Consider the following 16,480-nt stretch of genomic DNA (forward strand, 5'->3'; position numbering starts at 1 on the left):
CAGGGCCAGGCCGTTCCTGTTTACCCATCAGAGCCAGGGTCTGTCCCTCAGGTATTGTTGATGAAGTGTGTGAATGTATGCAGTACTTTGTGGCCTCAACTGAATGAATGCCTTTTGTGGGGAAGGAATGGGGGTCACAGGCCTGGGGCCTCGGGGCTGGCTGAATAAAGATTTGAGAATCATCCTGCTTTCGACTCTGTTGTGGGCCCACAGCCACCACTGCCGGGGGTAGGCTGGCTCACCAGGCTTCCTTGCAAGCTCGCCACGGGAACCGTGCGAGGGGAGAGTATTGGCGTATTCTCGGTGGTCATCAGTAAGTACCCTGGGGCTTGATGGGGCAGGCGAGAGTAGGCGCCACTTAGGGCTTAAGGAAACTGTTCTTTGAGCGCCCACCAGTGGTTGGGAGAAGTTGTAGCATCACGCTGGCACCAAACATTGGTTGGTGTCTGTTACTCTGGACCACACACTTGACGTGGCATCAAGGCCACAGTGCAGCTGCTTTTGCTTTGTTTCCCCCCCATAAAAATTCTTTTTTTTTTTTTTTTTTTTTTTTGTGGTACTGGGGTTCCTGGAAGCCCTTCTACCTCCGGGCTACACTCCCAGACCTATTTTATATTTTTATTTGGAAACAGGGTCTCCTAAGCCAGCGTGCACGGCTGGCTTCAAACCTGCGCGATCCTCCTGTCTCTGCCTCCCAAGCGCAGGGATTACAAGCGTGCACCACCACGCCCGGCTAAAAATTGTTTTCACGAAGCACACATTCTGGGGAGTGGGAAAGAATCCTGAATTTGAAAGTTAGGCAGACCTTGCTGTATCTAGGCTATTTGACCAAAAAGAGGGGAAACTATAGCCAGTTCCTTGGTTTTCTTTAGACTCCGTTTCTTCACATGCAAGGTGACTATCAGAATATGAAGCTGCCAGGTGTGTTGGCACAGGCTTGTAATCCCAGTACTTGGGAGGCTGAGACAGGAGGATTGCAGCTTCATGACCAGCCTGTCACTTAGGCCTTCTGCAACTTGATGAGACCCTGTTTCAAAGTAAAAAGAATAAAATAGGGCAGGGGGTGTAGCTTGAAGGTAAAAATGACCCCAGGTTCCATCCCTAGTGCCGCCAAAAAAAAGTTCATGTAAACTGGGTGTGGTAGGACGAGTTTAATCCCAGTACTTGGGAGACTGAGACACGGTTGCAGTTTCAGGCCAGCCTCAACTATTTAGGTTCTCCACAACTTAGTGAGACACTTTCAAAAAAGAATAAAAAATAGGGCTGTGGGCAGGGCACAGTGGCGCACGCTTGAAATCCCCGCGCTTGAGAGGCAGAGAGGAAGATCGCGCAGGTTTGAAGTCAGCCATGCTGGCTTAAGAGACCCTGTTTCCAAAGAAAAATATAAAATAGGTGGGAGTGTAGCCCGGAGGTAGAAGGGTTTCCAGGAATCCCAGTACCGCCAAAAAAAAAAATAGGGCTGCGGGTGTAACTCGGAGGTAGATTCTCATGTGTTCAATCCCAATACTGCAGAAATATATTTAGATGATGCCTGGTATGGTGGCGTACTGTAATCCTGGTACTGAGGAAGATTGCAGAATTGAGAACACCCTCGGCAAGGCTATCAACAACCCAGCTATACACTGTTTCAAAACAAAAATTTAGAGCTGGGTGTATTTGGAAGGTTGTTTCTGAATTCAATTCCCAGTACCCCCCCACACACATATACTTTTACTTATTTGTGGAAATAAAGGCCAGACAGGCAGCCGGGCCCGAAGTGCTGATCTTAGTGCTTGGCTGAGTAGGCCCGCCGGCCCGAGCTCCAGAGGTGGGGAACCTAGAAACTGCCGCTCTACGGCCGAGCCCCTGGCCACACTCCTGCCGCCTTCCTAGGAGGGCGCTACCCGCGGGGGGCGAGAGCGTGGCCTTCTGGGACTTGCCTCCCGCGGAGCATGCTGGGATGCCCGGCCTCTGAGGGCGGCCATTGGCTCTGCCTCACAGACCGACTAGAGCAACGGCCAATCAGGGGGGGCTGCGTGCGGAAGCGGAAGTGAGGTCTCCGTGGAGACAGTCGAGCCTGCGGAAGGTGGCGGCGGCGGCTGCAACACCTGCGAGCGGAGGCTAGGCAGGGCATGGGATCGCCCGCTGCACTGTGAGACGCGGCGGCCCGGGGTCCGCCATGCGCTGGCGACCCTGACATGGGCGCCAGCGGCTCCAAAGCGCGGGGCCTCTGGCCCTTCGCCTCGGCGCCGGGGGGCGGCGGCCCGGAGGCGGCGGGCGCCGAGCAAGCCCTGGTGCGGCCTCGAGGCCGAGTGGTGCCCCCCTTCGTGTTCACGCGCCGCGGGTAAGGGCGTGGGGTCGGCTTCGGGAGGAGAGCCAGTGGCCGGGGCGCTGCCGCCGCCGGGCCCCGCACACCCGTCTGACGACTCCACTATTCGGGTCTTCATCTGAGCAGGGGGTGAAGAAAGCCGGGCAGCTGGCTCCTGGAAGCCTGGGTGCTCTCGAGGTCTCCCTAGGCAGGAAAGGGCCTGAGGCTTGGCCCTGGGTGGGCATTCCCCGTGGTAACGTCAAGATAGGGCCCGGCGGACCTCAGAACCTCTTTAATTCCTTCCAACTCAGCCTGATCCTTGGCTTTTACCTTCCCTCCCCTGCTCTTCCAAGAGGGAATGACCTTCTGTTAGGCTTCGCTTCCCCACAGCAGCGAGCGTGGGCCTCTGAGAGTAGTGACTGGAAGACAGGCTGGGCCCAGTGTTGAGAGTGAGGCGGGGCAGTGCCCCTCACCCAGCCGGGCGAGGTGGCCGCCATCCAGTACTGGGGAGGCGGGGACAGGAGGATCGCAGGTTTACTGCCAGCTTCAGCCACTCAGGCCCTCCGCATCTTACGCCCTGACTCAAAATAAAAATAAAATAGGGCGGGGCGGAGGTGTACCTCAGAGGTAAGACGCCCCTGGGATAGATCCCCAGTACCAGCTGAAAAAAAAAGCCAAAACCGTCTCTCAGTTATGTTCTCCAGATCTGGAGTGCCAGAGGCACCGCCCCTCATCCCCTAGGGGCACACCCACCAGATGGCCTGGCCCTAGTGAGTTCCTGGGCATAGGCACTCTATTGGAGAGTTTGGTGTAGATTCGACTGGGGGTGGGGGCAGCCTTCCCCCCTATAGACCTCTTCCTGTTCACATCTGCTCGGAGCTGCTGTATCTGGGAGCTAAAGCAACATGCCCAGGCCACACCCTGCACTCAGGCGGAGGCGAAGGGCCCAGTATTAGAGCGCATGGCCTTGGGCAGTGAACCTGCAAGGCGAAACGCCTCGGGTGGCCTGGCAGTGTGCGCAGGTGCGGCTTCTCATGGGGATGACAGCCACACTGCTGTTACTCCACTCCTGCTTCTCTTGGTAGACCCCAGGCACGTTATCCTCTCCTCCCACCAGTCATCCCTCCACGCTTGGGGTTGGCCACCCTCCGTGTGCTCCATGCGTTTGCCATGACCAGGTGTGGGGCTCCAGCCTGGCCTGTTCCCTTCTCCCCCACACAGCTCCATGTTCTATGACGAGGATGGGGATCTGGCTCACGAGTTCTATGAAGAGACGATTGTCACCAAGAATGGGCAGAAGCGGGCCAAGCTGAGGCGGGTGCATAAGAATTTGATTCCTCAGGTGAGGGGTTGGACGGTGGTCCTGGTGTACGGAGGTGGGCCTGGATTGGGTTCGCTGGAGGAGGAGCTAGGGGAACAGGAAGGTCCCTGGAGAGCAGGGCCTGCCTGCCTGACTAGCCTTTGTTTCCACGCAGGGCATCGTGAAGCTGGATCCCCCCCGCATCCATGTGGATTTCCCTGTGATCCTCTATGAGGTGTGAGCTGGGGGTGGCAGACACCAGCACCACCTGCCCCAGCAAGAAACTCCCAGGGTCAAGGTGTGGCTTCCATTGAGGAGCCCAGGCCGAGGCCACAACCTCGAATAAACTCCGTTGGCCCAGAACCCTCAGCCGTGAGCGGGGCCACCCCTCGGTGTTCACTGGGTTTGGGTTTGGGTGTGGACAGGAGGTTGTTGGTGGCTGGCGAAGGCTAATGGCAGCGTTGCCAGCCCACCCTCCCCAGCCACCCTTGCAAGAAGCAGGGCAGGGCATATGCCAGTCAGGAATGCCCGGGTCCTGGCTCCTTGCCTGGCCTGTGCTCTCCCAAGCTGACAGAGGGCCTAGCCCGGCTAGAAGCTCCAGCACTTTACAAGCAGAATCTGCCTTCTTCCAGCCCCTGGGCTGTGGGGGCCGAACACAAGTGGGAACTTCCTCCCCTCGCTTCCCTCACCCCCAGTCGGAGCACTTCAGCCATTCGCTACCTCGATTCCTCCTGAGTTGGACAGAGGCTGGGAGCAGCGCCGGCCCGACCTTCCCTCTTCCCTGCCGGTTGTTCCCACCCAGATGGCCAGCTTGCCGGCTGGCAGCAGGGATGGGGACTGGTGTGGGAGGCTTTTCCCTTCACCCAGGCTAGGCTGACCTATCCCCACAACAGCTAGCTGTCTGCCCTTCCCGAGGGTGCAGGCCGCCTCACGGTGGGTTGTGGAGGCCTGTGCCGATGGTGAGTCGCCCCGAGCCTCCTGCTGTCCGATCCCCCTTCCCCCCAGCTGGGAGGGGATGGCCACCGCCCCGCGGTGAGGACCATAGGCTGGTCCAGTCGCTGGAAGGAGACCACCGCCCTTCCCTGCAGTCCCCTCACCCTTCAGGATCAGTTAAGGGAAAGTACTGGCACCCCTTGACAGACGGAAAGAAGGGGAGACTGTAAACGAATACTTAAAATGTGAAGGTTTGTAAATAGTCTAGCCTGTGACAGTGTGGGGCGGAGTCTGATTTCTGTATAGAAATGACTTTTTTTAAACCTTATTGTGTAGCTCTGTGCTTCAAGAGTATGGGAGATGGCTTGGGGAGGGTGGCCCCCAGCATAGGAAGACTGTTGTGTTATTTGTTCAGTTTCAATAAAATTATTCGTAGATCCTGAAAAACAAGAGTGGCATCCGGTGACACGCGGTGTCTGCGCTAACACCTGGCTCATAGGCAGGCCTGGGCCCCAACTTCAGCAGAGCCTCCGCCTTCTGCACCAGCCAGGCCTTCGCTTGAGCCCTCGCCGTGGCGATCCCGGCCTTGGCCAGCAGGTGGCTGTGCGTTCACACGGGCCTCAGTACATCCCGAGGGGACGGGAGCGGCCACTTTCCTGGCTACTGTGTGGTGTGGGGATCCCTGGAGTCAGAGGGCCCCGATGCTTCTCTAGGGATTACCCCTAGCTGCCTGGCCAAAGGGGAGAGTGTGACCCCAGATGTGGAAGAGTTCTGATCCCACCCTGCCTGCTGGCCTCAGGTGAGATCACAGCCTGCTCCCCACAGGCCTCAAAGCCCAGCCGTACGTGGACAGCAGTTCCAAAAGGTGTCATCACGACATTGGCCTGCTGCCCGGCCTGCGGCCCAGCTCGGCTGCCTTTTCGCCAAGGCTGCCACAGGGAGAGCCTTCTGGGCACCCTCCCCTGCTCTGTGCCACCCACGGAGTTTTCTTTTTTCTTTGCAGTCCTAGGCCTCGGACCCAGGGCCTCTTGCTGTGCAGTTTCCCCAGCCCTGCCAGAGACTCGGTCTTGCAGACCTGCCCAGGCTGGCCCCGAGCCTTTGATCTTCGCCTGGGTGTGGTAAGCAAGGCTGTAATCCCAATACAGGGGAGGCAGAGAGGTAGGATGATTGCAGTTCAAGGCCAGCCTCAGCAATTTAACAACCGATTTCAAAGTAAAATAGGGCTGGGTGTAGCTGGAGGTAGGCCACTCCTGCGTTCAACCCCTAGTACCACACGGTGGAAAGCTTGTGGTGCTCCTGCTTCAGCCTTGCGTGGGGCTGGGCTCGCAGGCTTGCACCACTCGCACGTTACGCTTGTCCTTCCCGGCCTGTCCTTCCCGGGCTGCGCAGAGCAGATACTCTGCTCCACCTTGCCCTTGACAGCCACTGGACTCCAGCGGGAGGGACTCGGGCCAGGCTTCTGGGAGGACAGCCGCCTGTCAGTCTCTCAGAGACTTGGACTTCTCACGCTGGAGCAGGATAGCCCTGTGCAGCCTGGAAATGCAGGCCTGTGAGCTGCCTTCCCTCCTACCCCCATGGACCCAGCCCGGCCTGGCGTGGTGGTGCTGGCCTATAATCTCTACTCGGGAGGCTGAGACAGACTGCAGGTTTGAGGACAGCCTCAGCAAGTTGTGAGACTCTCATCAAGCTAGTGAGACCCTGCTTAAAAAAACAAAACAAAACAGGAAGGCTGGACTTGATTAATGGAGGAACTACATCCGATCTAAGAATGAAGATAGCATGGTTACCCCGACACTCATTGTTGGGGGGGGAGGAAGCCGGGTGGGGGAGAGTGCACCAAGCAGAGTTTAAATGTATACCCTTTACTTAAAAAAAAAAAAAAAACCATAGGGCTGGGATTGTAACTTGGAGGTAGAATGCCTCTGGGTTCAATCCCCAGTGCCACACACACAAAAAAAATGATTAAAATAGGGCCAGGGTGCAGCTCAGAAGTAGAATGGCCCTGGGCTCAATCCCCAGTACCATGAAAATAAAATAGGGCTGGGGTGTAGCTCGGAGGTAGAATGCTTCTGAGTCGATCCCCAGTACCGCACACACAAAAACCCGAGATGCCAAGCCTAAGGCCTGTCGCTCTCCCCTGCCAGCTCAAGGACTGGGGCGCTCCTGTCCCAAACAGCATGCTCTCCAGCGCCAGGCCCGGCCCACAGGAACTCCCTGTGCAGGGCCTGCGCTGGCCCCAGAGCTGGGAACAATGGGTGTCTGCCTGGGCTCCCTGCTCCCTGTGCGGGCTGTGCTCACTTCCTTCCTGCTGGCTGCTTGGAGTGCCCCTGCCCTGGGCGGCTGCTTGGCCTTTGTTTTCCCAGGGGCCCCACCCTTGGGGCTCCCTAGGTCTCTCCCTGGTGAAGCTGCTCAGCGGTAGAGATGCCTCACCTCACCTCCCCCACTGTCCCTACAGACCTAGAAGGCCTCTGAGCACTGGGGCGGTGGGCCCCAGCGTGCTGAGGGTCAGCTCTGTGATTTGAGGGTAGGCAGATTTGTGTGTACCTCTGGTGAGCCCTAATGGAACCCTGCTACAGTCCTCCATGGAGCCAGCCACTTTACCAGCATCCCCGTCCAAAAGGATGCACCCTTTCCCCAGCCCATCTAGAAAGCCCCCTACTCAGCCTGAAACTCCAGTACTTGGGAGGTCAAGACAAGAGGCTCACAGATCGGAGGCCAGTCTCAGCAATTTAGTGGGCCCTGGTTTCAAAATTAAAAGGGGCTGGGGTGAAGCTCAGAGGTAGGATGCCCCGGGTTCAATCCCCAGTACCAAAAGGGAAAGCCCTACTGTGCACAGTGGACTGGGTGGAACCGCCCCAGCAAGGTCCCCCGCCACGCATGGACACGTGTCCTCTGCCACACGGGGGATGCTTCCGCTCTCAGTGGAAAACGCCTGACTCAGCTCCTGGAAGTCACACACGGAGGGGTGCCTTCTTCGGCACCTGCTCTAGGACCGCCAGCCGAGCACCCCCAAGTAGGCTTAGGCCCCCGAAGGCCGCCCCACAGCTCCCCTCTCCCGCGGGGGCTGAGGAGGCCCGCCCCAGGGGGAGAGGCGCCGCGCACCCACCGCGGCGGGGCCGGTCACTCAGGAAGCGCCCGGGGTGGCGGGCCAGCCCGCGGCCGGCCGGAGGGAAGCGGGGTCGAGGCCACATCCTCGCCGCGCCCGCTCCAGGCCTCTTCCTCTCCGAGGGCCGCAGGAAGCGAGGAGAGGGCCGGGGCGGGAGGCGGGCGCGGGTGGGAGGGATGGGGTTTATCAAGTCCGCGGCGGGCCGCCCGGGGCAGCAGCTGGCGCCAGGAGCCCGGCCGAGGAGGAGGCCGCCGCCCCGCCGCACAGGTGAGCCCCGCGCCGGTGCCCCGGCCGCCCTCCTCCCAGGCGCCGGGCGGGGAGGCGGGTCCCGCCCTGCAGAGGCCGGGGTCGCCGGGCGGGGCCCGGGAGCCCCGCTTTCCCCAAGGCCGGGCCACCAGCTTCTGCGAGAGTGGCGCCCTCCTCAGCGTCGGAGCGGCCCCGGGGCCCGCGGGGGAGACGCAGGGACTGGCCCGCCCTGCGGGGTCCGGGCACCCCGGCCCCGACCCTCGGGCGGCGCCGCCCGCCTCGCCGACCCGCGGCCCGAGTTGCCCGGACAACCGCGGCCTCCGCGGGCCGGGGCGGGGCCTCAGGAGACGGGGCGGGGCTTCCCGCAGGCGGGCGGGGCGGGGCTGCTTGCGGGGCCGGGGGGCGGGGCCGGGGCGGGGCTCCCCGCGGTCCGGGGCGGGGCGCGCGCTGCAGGAGGCCGCGCTCCGCTCGGGTCCGAGTCTTTTTCCCACACAAAGGGGCCCCGGAGCTGAGTCCGCCGCGGGCTGCGGAGCCAGGCCCCGGAGCCGCGCGGGAGCCCCCTCCGGCCCCGGCCCGGCCCGCCGGCCCCGCGGCGCGGCCCGCGCTGGAGGACTGTACCGCGCGGGCGAGGGGGGCGGCGGCCGCCCTCGGGGCCGAGGCCTCGGAAGCCGCGTCCCCAGGGCCCGCGGCGCTCGGGCGGCCGCGTCCCGGGGCGGGCCGGGGTGCCCGGGCCCGCGAGCCCGCTGGCGGCGAGGGCGGCGGCCGCACCCCCCGGCGCTGCTCCGCGCCCGCGATGGCGGCGCCCCGCGCGAGGTGAGGCGGGCCCACGTGGGCGGGGCGGGCCGCTCTCGGGCGCGAGGGAGGGCGGGCGGCCGCCGCTGCCCTTTTGTCCCGGCCCGCGGCGTCGTGCCCGCGTCGGGGCGGCCGGGGCGCGCTCGGGCCGGGCCGGGGGCGGGCGCTGCGTGGCGCTGCCGAGCCCCGCGGGCCGCGCGCCCGGCTCTCGGAGGGGCGGACCTGGCGGGTCCTGCCCGGCCGCGGGAGGGCGCCCGGCCTCGGGGCCGCGGCCCGCCAGAGCCCAGGCGCGGGCTGCGGGGCGCAGGCGGCTTGCGGTGGGTCTCCCCGGGACCCCCGCGTTGATTTCCTCTCCCCCGCCCTCCGTCAGCTCCTAAGCTGGTGCCCGGCAGTGACACCCCCTGCGGCCCCCAGCATGCGGGCGAGCCTGGGCCCCACCATCATCCTGGCGCTGGCGCTGGCGGTGGCCCGGGCCCTGGAGCCCAAGCCCACAGTACCGCCCATCTTCACGGGTCGGCCCTTTGTGGTGGCGTGGGACGTGCCCACGCAGGACTGTGCCCCGCGCCACAAGGTGCCGCTGGACCTGAGTGCCTTCGACGTGAGGGCCTCGCCCAACGAGGGCTTTGTGAACCAGAACATCACCATCTTCTACTACAACCGCCTGGGCCTGTATCCGCGCTTCGATTCGGCCGGGACATCTGTGCACGGCGGCGTGCCGCAGAACGGCAGCCTCAAGGAGCACCTGGAGATGCTCAGGAAACCCGTGGAGCACTACATCCGCCACCCCGAGCCCGCGGGGCTGGCCGTCATCGACTGGGAGCACTGGCGGCCCGTGTGGGTGCGCAACTGGCAGGACAAGGACGTGTACCGCCGCTCCTCACGCCAGCTAGTGGCCAGTCGCCACCCTAACTGGACGTCAGACCGCATCATCAAACAGGCCCAGTACGAGTTTGAGTTCAACGCCCGGAGGTTCATGCTGGAGACGCTCCGCGTCGTCAAGGCGGTCAGACCGCAGCACCTCTGGGGCTTCTACCTCTTCCCCGACTGCTACAACCATGACTACGTGCAGAACCGGGAGAACTACACGGGGCGCTGCCCTGATGTCGAGGTGGCCCGCAACGACCAGCTGGCCTGGCTGTGGGCCGAGAGCACGGCCCTCTTTCCCTCCGTCTACCTGGATGAGGCGCTGGCTTCCTCTGTCCACGGGCGAAACTTTGTGAGTTTCCGGGTTCAGGAGGCCCTTCGCGTGGCTCACACCCATCACGCCAACCACGCGCTCCCAGTCTACGTGTTCACACGACCCACCTATTCCCGCAAGCTCACGGGACTTAGTGAGGTACGTGCCTTGGGGTCCCGACTTCCTCTTTGCTCAGGGAACGCCACCAGGCACCTGTCGTCTCAGGGTTTGCGCAGCACTCCGTGGCCCTTCAAATCACCCTCTCGTCGGGCGTGGTGGCACGCTTGGAACCCCAGCATTGGGGAGGCTGAGACCGGAGGATCCCGGTTCGCAGCCAGCCTCAGCTGCTCAGCGAGGCCCTCCTCAACTTGGTGAGACCGTTTCAAAATAAAGAGTAAGAAATAGGGCTGGGGGTGTAGCTGGGAGGTAGGATGCCCCTGGGTTTAGTCCCCAGTACTACATACAAAACAAAAACCCAAATCCTTCTCTTTGTGATCTTGTAAAAGTGTGCCATCATTATCCCCATTTTGTAAATAAAATTGAGGCCCAGAGATGCTGAGAGGTTTGCCCAAAGATTACAAACTTGGTCCCAAGCCTTCCGACCTTGGAGTCCATTCTGATAGCGCAGCCATAGACGCGTGTGTACTCTTGGCTTGCGTGAATTGGAAGTGTGTTTAAACCTCTAAGAAACTAAGCGTGGTGGTCCACGCCTGCTATCCCAGTACTTGGGAGGCAGAGACAGGAGGATCACAGGTTTGAGGACAGCCTCAGCAAGTAGTGAGACTCTCACCAACCTAGAAAGACCTTTTTTTTTTTTTTTTTTTTTTTTTTGGTGGTACTGGGGTTCCTGGAAACCCTTCTACCTCCGGGCTACACTCCCAGACCTATTTTATACTTTTTTTTTTTTTTTTTTTTTTGAACCGGTCTCTTAAGCCAGTGCGGCTGGCTTCAAACCTGCGCGATCCTCCTGTTTCCGCCTCCCAAGCTCAGGGATTACAAGTGTGCGCCACACCCAGCGAGAGAGACCCTATTTCAAAAATAAAAATAAAATAGGGCAGAGATAGAACCAGGGGTAGAGTGCCCCTGGATTGTCCCCTAGTAGCACTAAATCAATCAATAAACGTTTAAGGAGAAAGTGAAACACAGAGGCCCTGCCTGGAGGCAGATAGGGAGGGCTGTCTGAGGGGTCAGCGAGGCCCGAGCGGCCTGTGCACCCTCTGCTCCCGTCTTCCCCCATGACCGCCTGCCTTCCCCACAGATGGACCTCATCTCTACCATTGGCGAGAGTGCAGCCCTGGGTGCAGCGGGTGTCATCCTCTGGGGTGACTCAGTGTACACCTCAAGTATGGTAAGTGACGCCCACCTAGCTGGCTGGGACTGAGTCTACAAAACTGGGCAGAGAGCCAGGCGCAGCGGCGGAGCCTGGAGCCCCGGGACTTGGGACACGAGACAGGAGGACTGCAGGCTCCAGCCTCAGCAATGTAGCAAGACCCTGTTTCCAAATAAGATATAAAATAGGGTGTGTGTGTGTTAGTTACTGGGGATCATACACAGGGTGTTCCACCTCTGAGCTACACCTCCAATCCTATTTTATATCTTATTTGGAAACAGGGTCTTGGAGGTGTAGCTCAGAGGTGGAACACCCTGTGTACAATTCCCAGTAAGACACACACACACACTTAGACTTTTGCTCCCTTCCCCAGTCAGCTGTGCAGCTCTGGTCTGGCCCCCACTTAAGGCATTGTTTCTAGTCCCAGCACAGGAGGAGGGCACCCTGCTCTGCTCCCCGGAAGGAGGAAATGCTGTTCCTGAACAGCTGTGCAGTTCTGCCCTTCCCATCCTGCCCTGCCTGCCCAGCTGCCTCCCCGCCTCCACCCTCTTCTCAGCAGGAACAGGACTGTGAGGGTTTGGGCACGTGTGTGTGCATTGCACAAGGCCCTGAGTTCAATCCCAAGACTAAAAAAAAAGTACTGTTGCCCTGATACCACCATGGACAGTTTCTAACTGGTCTGTGGGCTGAGACCACTGACCTGTTACCTCTGGCCTTTACCCCCAGGAGACCTGCCAGTACCTCAAGAATTACCTGACACAGCTGTTGGTCCCCTACGTGGTCAATGTGTCCTGGGCTACCCAGTACTGCAGCCGGTCCCAGTGTCACGGCCACGGACGCTGTGTGCGCCGTGACCCCAGTGCCAGCACCTTCCTGCACCTCAGCGCCAGCAGCTTCCGCCTAGTGCCCGGCCGCGCACCTGCCGAGCCCCAGCTGCGGCCTGAGGGGGAGCTCAGCCGGGCCGACCTCAGCTACCTGCAGGCACACTTTCGCTGCCAGTGCTACCTGGGCTGGGGCGGGGAGCAGTGCCAATGGGACCGGAGGCAGGCGGCTGGAGGTGCCAGCCACACCTGGGCCAGGCCCCACGCCACCAGCCTGCTGGCTCTGGTCACCGTGGCCCTCACCCAGGCCTGGTAAGGTTTCCCACCCGCTACCAAGCTAGCTGAGCTGCCCAGGGACTGTCCTGGGCATACTGGAGTCTGTGGGGGTAGACAGACCAGGGCCTAGAGGGGGCAGAGCCCCAGGTGCCCAGCAGACCATCCACACCAGCTGTCACCCCCTGTTCTAAGGGGGACAGAAGTCCCTGGTAAGCCCCTTCCCAGTCTGCCAGAGGGGAAGGATACAGCTGGGTTAGGGAGGGCCTGACCCTACTCCCCTGCCCCTGGATAGTTTATTATTATTATTAATTATTATTATTATTTTGGGGTCTCTTTTGTAAATTAAATATTAAAATTTTCTGTGCTGGGCTTCTCTGTTTCTGGGCCAGGGCATGTGAGAGAGATCTCAGGGTTGCCCATGAGGATGTGCTCAGCTCCCTGCAAAACCATCTGCTGGGGATTTCTCGCCAGTTAGACGTGCTCCCGAGCTGTCCACTCTGGCTGTCCTGCCGGGGCAGGGCCACCCACACTACCCCACGCCAAAGGCTTTGCTTTCTCCATGTTGACTGGAACGGAGTGGACCTGACTGCATGTGGGGGACGGAGCTCGCTGCTCGGCCCGCTGCTCAGCCCACTGCGCACAGCTTTGGTTTTGTTTTGAAACGGGGTCCTGCTGGGTGGCTGAGTCTTGCTAAGTAGATGAGGCTGTTCTCGAACCTGTGATCCTTCTGTCTCAGCCTCCACGTACTGGAATTACAGGCATGTGCCATTGCATTCAGCATATCTGAGTCACAGCCCTACCGTGGGGCTAGGGGGGAAGGTGGCCAGGGGACTGGGATGTTAGTCCTGAGGTCCAACCTGTCACACTATGATACATTATGGGGCCAGGGAGGTGCCGGGAGCAGGGAGATCATCAAAGGTTGGCTCCGGGGAGACAGGAGGATTGCAGGCTTAAAGCCAGGCATGGTGGCCCATGCCTGTAATCCCAGTACTTGGGAACCTGAAACAGGATGATCACAGGTTCCAGGACAGCCTCACCAAGTAGTGAGACTCAGCAACCTGCCTGTTTCAAAGCAAGAAGTAAAATTGGAGCCGGAGTGGTGACACAGGCATGGAATCCTAGCGTTTAGGAGGCTGAGACAGGAGGACGGGTTTGCGGCCAGCCTCAGCTACTTAGGCCCTTTGCAACTCAGTGAGACCCTGTTTCAAAATAAAGAATAAAAAGTAGGGCAGGGGATGTAGCTCGGAGGTCAAATGTCCCTGGGTTCCATCCCCAGACCCGCAAAAAAAAAAAAAGGAAAAGAAAACTCCGTGCTGGCCATGGGACATGGCCAGTCTTGGCCACCCCAGAGGTGAGAATGAGCAGCCAGAGTAGCCAGACCAGCTCTGAGGTGCATCCCCCCCCAGCCATCAGACCCCAGGTCCCTGTCAGCAGCGGCACCCACGCAGCTTGGGCGCCCAGTGAAGGGCTGGGAATGCAGCTCAGTGGTGGAGCGCAAAAGGCCTGGGTTCAACCCCAGCACCAAAAAAAAAGAGAACTGGGTGGGTACAGGCAGCCAGCAGCAGGGGTGTGGCCTCCGGGAAGCTGCACAGCTGGCACCAGAGTGGAGGACTGGGTGGGACAGCTCGCAGCCCGTGGAGGTGAGGGGGCGGCGCTGGAGCCGTCCCACCACCCGGTCAATTGCACCTGGGCCAGCACCAGGCCAGGTGCCGGGGGTTCCCATGCCAGTACACACCCCTGTGCCCCTGGGGCAACAGGAGAGGGAGGGCACACTGGATGCCCAGGCCGAGTCAGGTGGCAGCCGTGAAGGGTGCTCCCAGGAGCAGCGCAGACAGGGAGGTGGTGTGGTCGGTCGGGGAGGAAGCCAGAGGAACAAGCCCAGCAACCCAGGAGACAGCAAGGACTCCTCCCTTGTCCCTCCACTGAGAACAGGGAGGGGGCTGGGCGGGGCAGCAGCACCCAGGATGAGGCACGTTCAGGCGGCATAGGATCGCAGGTGCAAGGACAGCCTCAGCAGCTTAGCAAGGCCCCGGTTCACAATAAAAAAACAGCCGGGTGTGGTGGCGCAGGCTTGTAATCCCAGCGTTTGGGAGGCTGAGATGGGAGGATAATGGTTAGAGGACAGCCTTAGCAGCTTAGACCCTGGTACAAAATTAGCCAGGTGTGGTGGCGCACCCTTGTAATCCCAGCATTTGGGAGGCTGAGACAAGAGGATAATGGTTAGAGGACAGCCTTAGCTACGTAGGCCCTTTGCAACTCAGTGAGACCCTGTTTCCAAATAAAAAATAAAACATAGGACTGGGGGTGTAACTCAGAGGTAGGATGCCCCTGGGTTCCATCCCCAGTAACACACACACACAAATAGGCTGGGGTGTAGCTTAAAGGTAGAATGCCTCTGTGTTCCATCCTCAGAAACACACACACACACGGATAATGGGGCTTGAGGTGCCTCAGAGGTTGCCACACACAGGGCCAGAGAGTGGGCAGGGCTGGGCCTTCAGGCTGGACGGAGCCCACCCAGGCAAGTACACACACCCTCGTGTCAGGCCTGGGCAGGAGGGCTCCAGGCCCTAGCACCTCCAGGCTGCTCTGGGTGAGAGCTTTTCCTTGGACCCTGGCTGCCAACAGTGCTGGCCTGCCACTCCTTGGATAATGCCAAGAAGCCCCAGGAGCCGGGCGTGGTGGCGCACACTTGTAATCCCAGCGCTTGGGAGGCTGAGACAGGAGGATCACACAGGTTCGAAGCCAGCCTCAGCTACTTAGGCTCTCAGCAACTTAGTGAGACCCTGTTTTCAAACAAAATATAAAATAGGCCTGGGAGTATAGCCTGGAGATAGAAAGCCTCTGGGTTCCACCCCCAGTACCACACACACACACACACACACACACAAAAGAAGCCCCAGGTTTCTGGAGGCACCAGGAGGAGATGGGGAGCCTCCAGGAAGGGGTGAGGCCACCTGGATGCTCTCTCAGGCCCTCAGCCCTGAGGGCTGTGCCAGGCTCTCCGGGTCTACCTGGTCATCACTCTAAACCCCTTCCTCCTGAACAGCTGGGCCGCCACCTGCCCCGTGGCTTGGCCCTGTGCATGGCGGATGTGGCCGTGTCCCTGACACCCTGGGCCCTCCCTTCCCTCAGCCGCGCAGCTCCTCCATTCAGCCAGCCGAAGGAACAAACCCAGACTGTAGTATCCATGGCTCCAGTGGCCACTGGGCCACAGGCTCCGTGGCTCAGGCCCAGACACAGCTGCGGGCACAGGCGGCACTTTCGCCCTGGAGGGACACAGCGCTGCCTTGACCCCGCCCTGGCAGGCAGGCTTGGGCTGAGCCCTGCAGGTCTCACAGCCATCCTGAGTCAACGAGCAAGCATGTGTTCACGGACAGGCTCTCATACCTGGGGCTTCCAGGTTGCTGACATACCCGCGAGAAGGGGACCCACACACAGGGAGTTGAGTGCAGGTCAGCTCCAGCCACGAGGCTCCAGGAGCCCACAGAAAGGTTCTCATTGGCCCTGCGTGGTGGCGCGCACTTGTAATCCCCACGCTTGGGAGGCGGAGACAGAGGATCACATAGGTTCCAAATAAAAGAAATATAAAAAATAGATCCGGGAGTGTAGCCCGGAGGTAGAAGGGTTTCCAGGAACCCCAGTACCACCAAAAAAGAAAAAGTTCTCATTGTTTTATAATTGGAAGAAAATACATAATTAGCCGGGCGTGGTGGCACATGCTTGTAATCCCCATACTTGGAAGGCTGAGACAGGAGGATCGCACAGGTTCGAAGCCAGCCTTAATGAGGCTCTCAGCAACTTAGTGAGACCCTGTTTTCAATAAAATATAAAATAGGTCTGGGAGTATAGCCTGGAGGTAGAAAGCCCCTGGGTTCCACCCCAGTACCACAAATTAATTAATTCTGACTGTGTAACAGTGAGCCCAGAACCAGCCTGGGTCACTTTCACCCTGATCCCAGCACAGCTGAGGTAGATGGTAGATAAGATAGGTGGTAACGGGGCGTGGTGGGGATGCTTGTAATCCCAGCATTCGGGAGGCTGAGACAGGAGGATCGCGGTTCTGGGACAGCCTCAGCTACTTAGTGAGGCCCTCTGCAACTCACTGAGACCCTGTTTCAAAATAAAGAATAAAAAATAGGGCAAGGGGTGTAGCGTGGAGGTCAAATGCCCCTGGGTTCCATCCCCAGACCTGCCAAAAAAAAAAAAAGG

At 60.0% G+C, this 16,480-nt stretch overlaps 2 protein-coding genes across 2 annotated transcripts; both read left to right on the top strand.

The window, feature by feature from the left end:
* Positions 1 to 2,177: 2,177 nt before the first annotated feature.
* On the top strand, positions 2,178 to 3,828 carry TUSC2 (tumor suppressor 2, mitochondrial calcium regulator; the record flags this gene model as incomplete). Its single annotated transcript, XM_080695976.1, has 3 exons — positions 2,178 to 2,323; positions 3,509 to 3,629; positions 3,763 to 3,828. The coding sequence occupies 3 exons, from the start codon at positions 2,178 to 2,180 to the stop codon at positions 3,826 to 3,828; spliced, it is 333 nt and encodes a 110-aa protein (XP_080552102.1).
* A 5,251-nt stretch (positions 3,829 to 9,079) lies between these two features.
* Positions 9,080 to 15,562, top strand: HYAL2 (hyaluronidase 2; the record flags this gene model as incomplete). Its single annotated transcript, XM_080696644.1, has 5 exons — positions 9,080 to 10,000; positions 11,100 to 11,189; positions 11,898 to 12,304; positions 12,787 to 12,916; positions 15,404 to 15,562. The coding sequence occupies 5 exons, from the start codon at positions 9,080 to 9,082 to the stop codon at positions 15,560 to 15,562; spliced, it is 1,707 nt and encodes a 568-aa protein (XP_080552770.1).
* Between the last annotated feature and the right edge of the window lie 918 nt (positions 15,563 to 16,480).

Source organism: Muscardinus avellanarius (assembly GCF_963383645.1).
Source record: "Muscardinus avellanarius genome assembly, chromosome: 5".
In the NCBI taxonomy this organism is placed as follows: Eukaryota; Metazoa; Chordata; class Mammalia; order Rodentia; family Gliridae; genus Muscardinus; species Muscardinus avellanarius.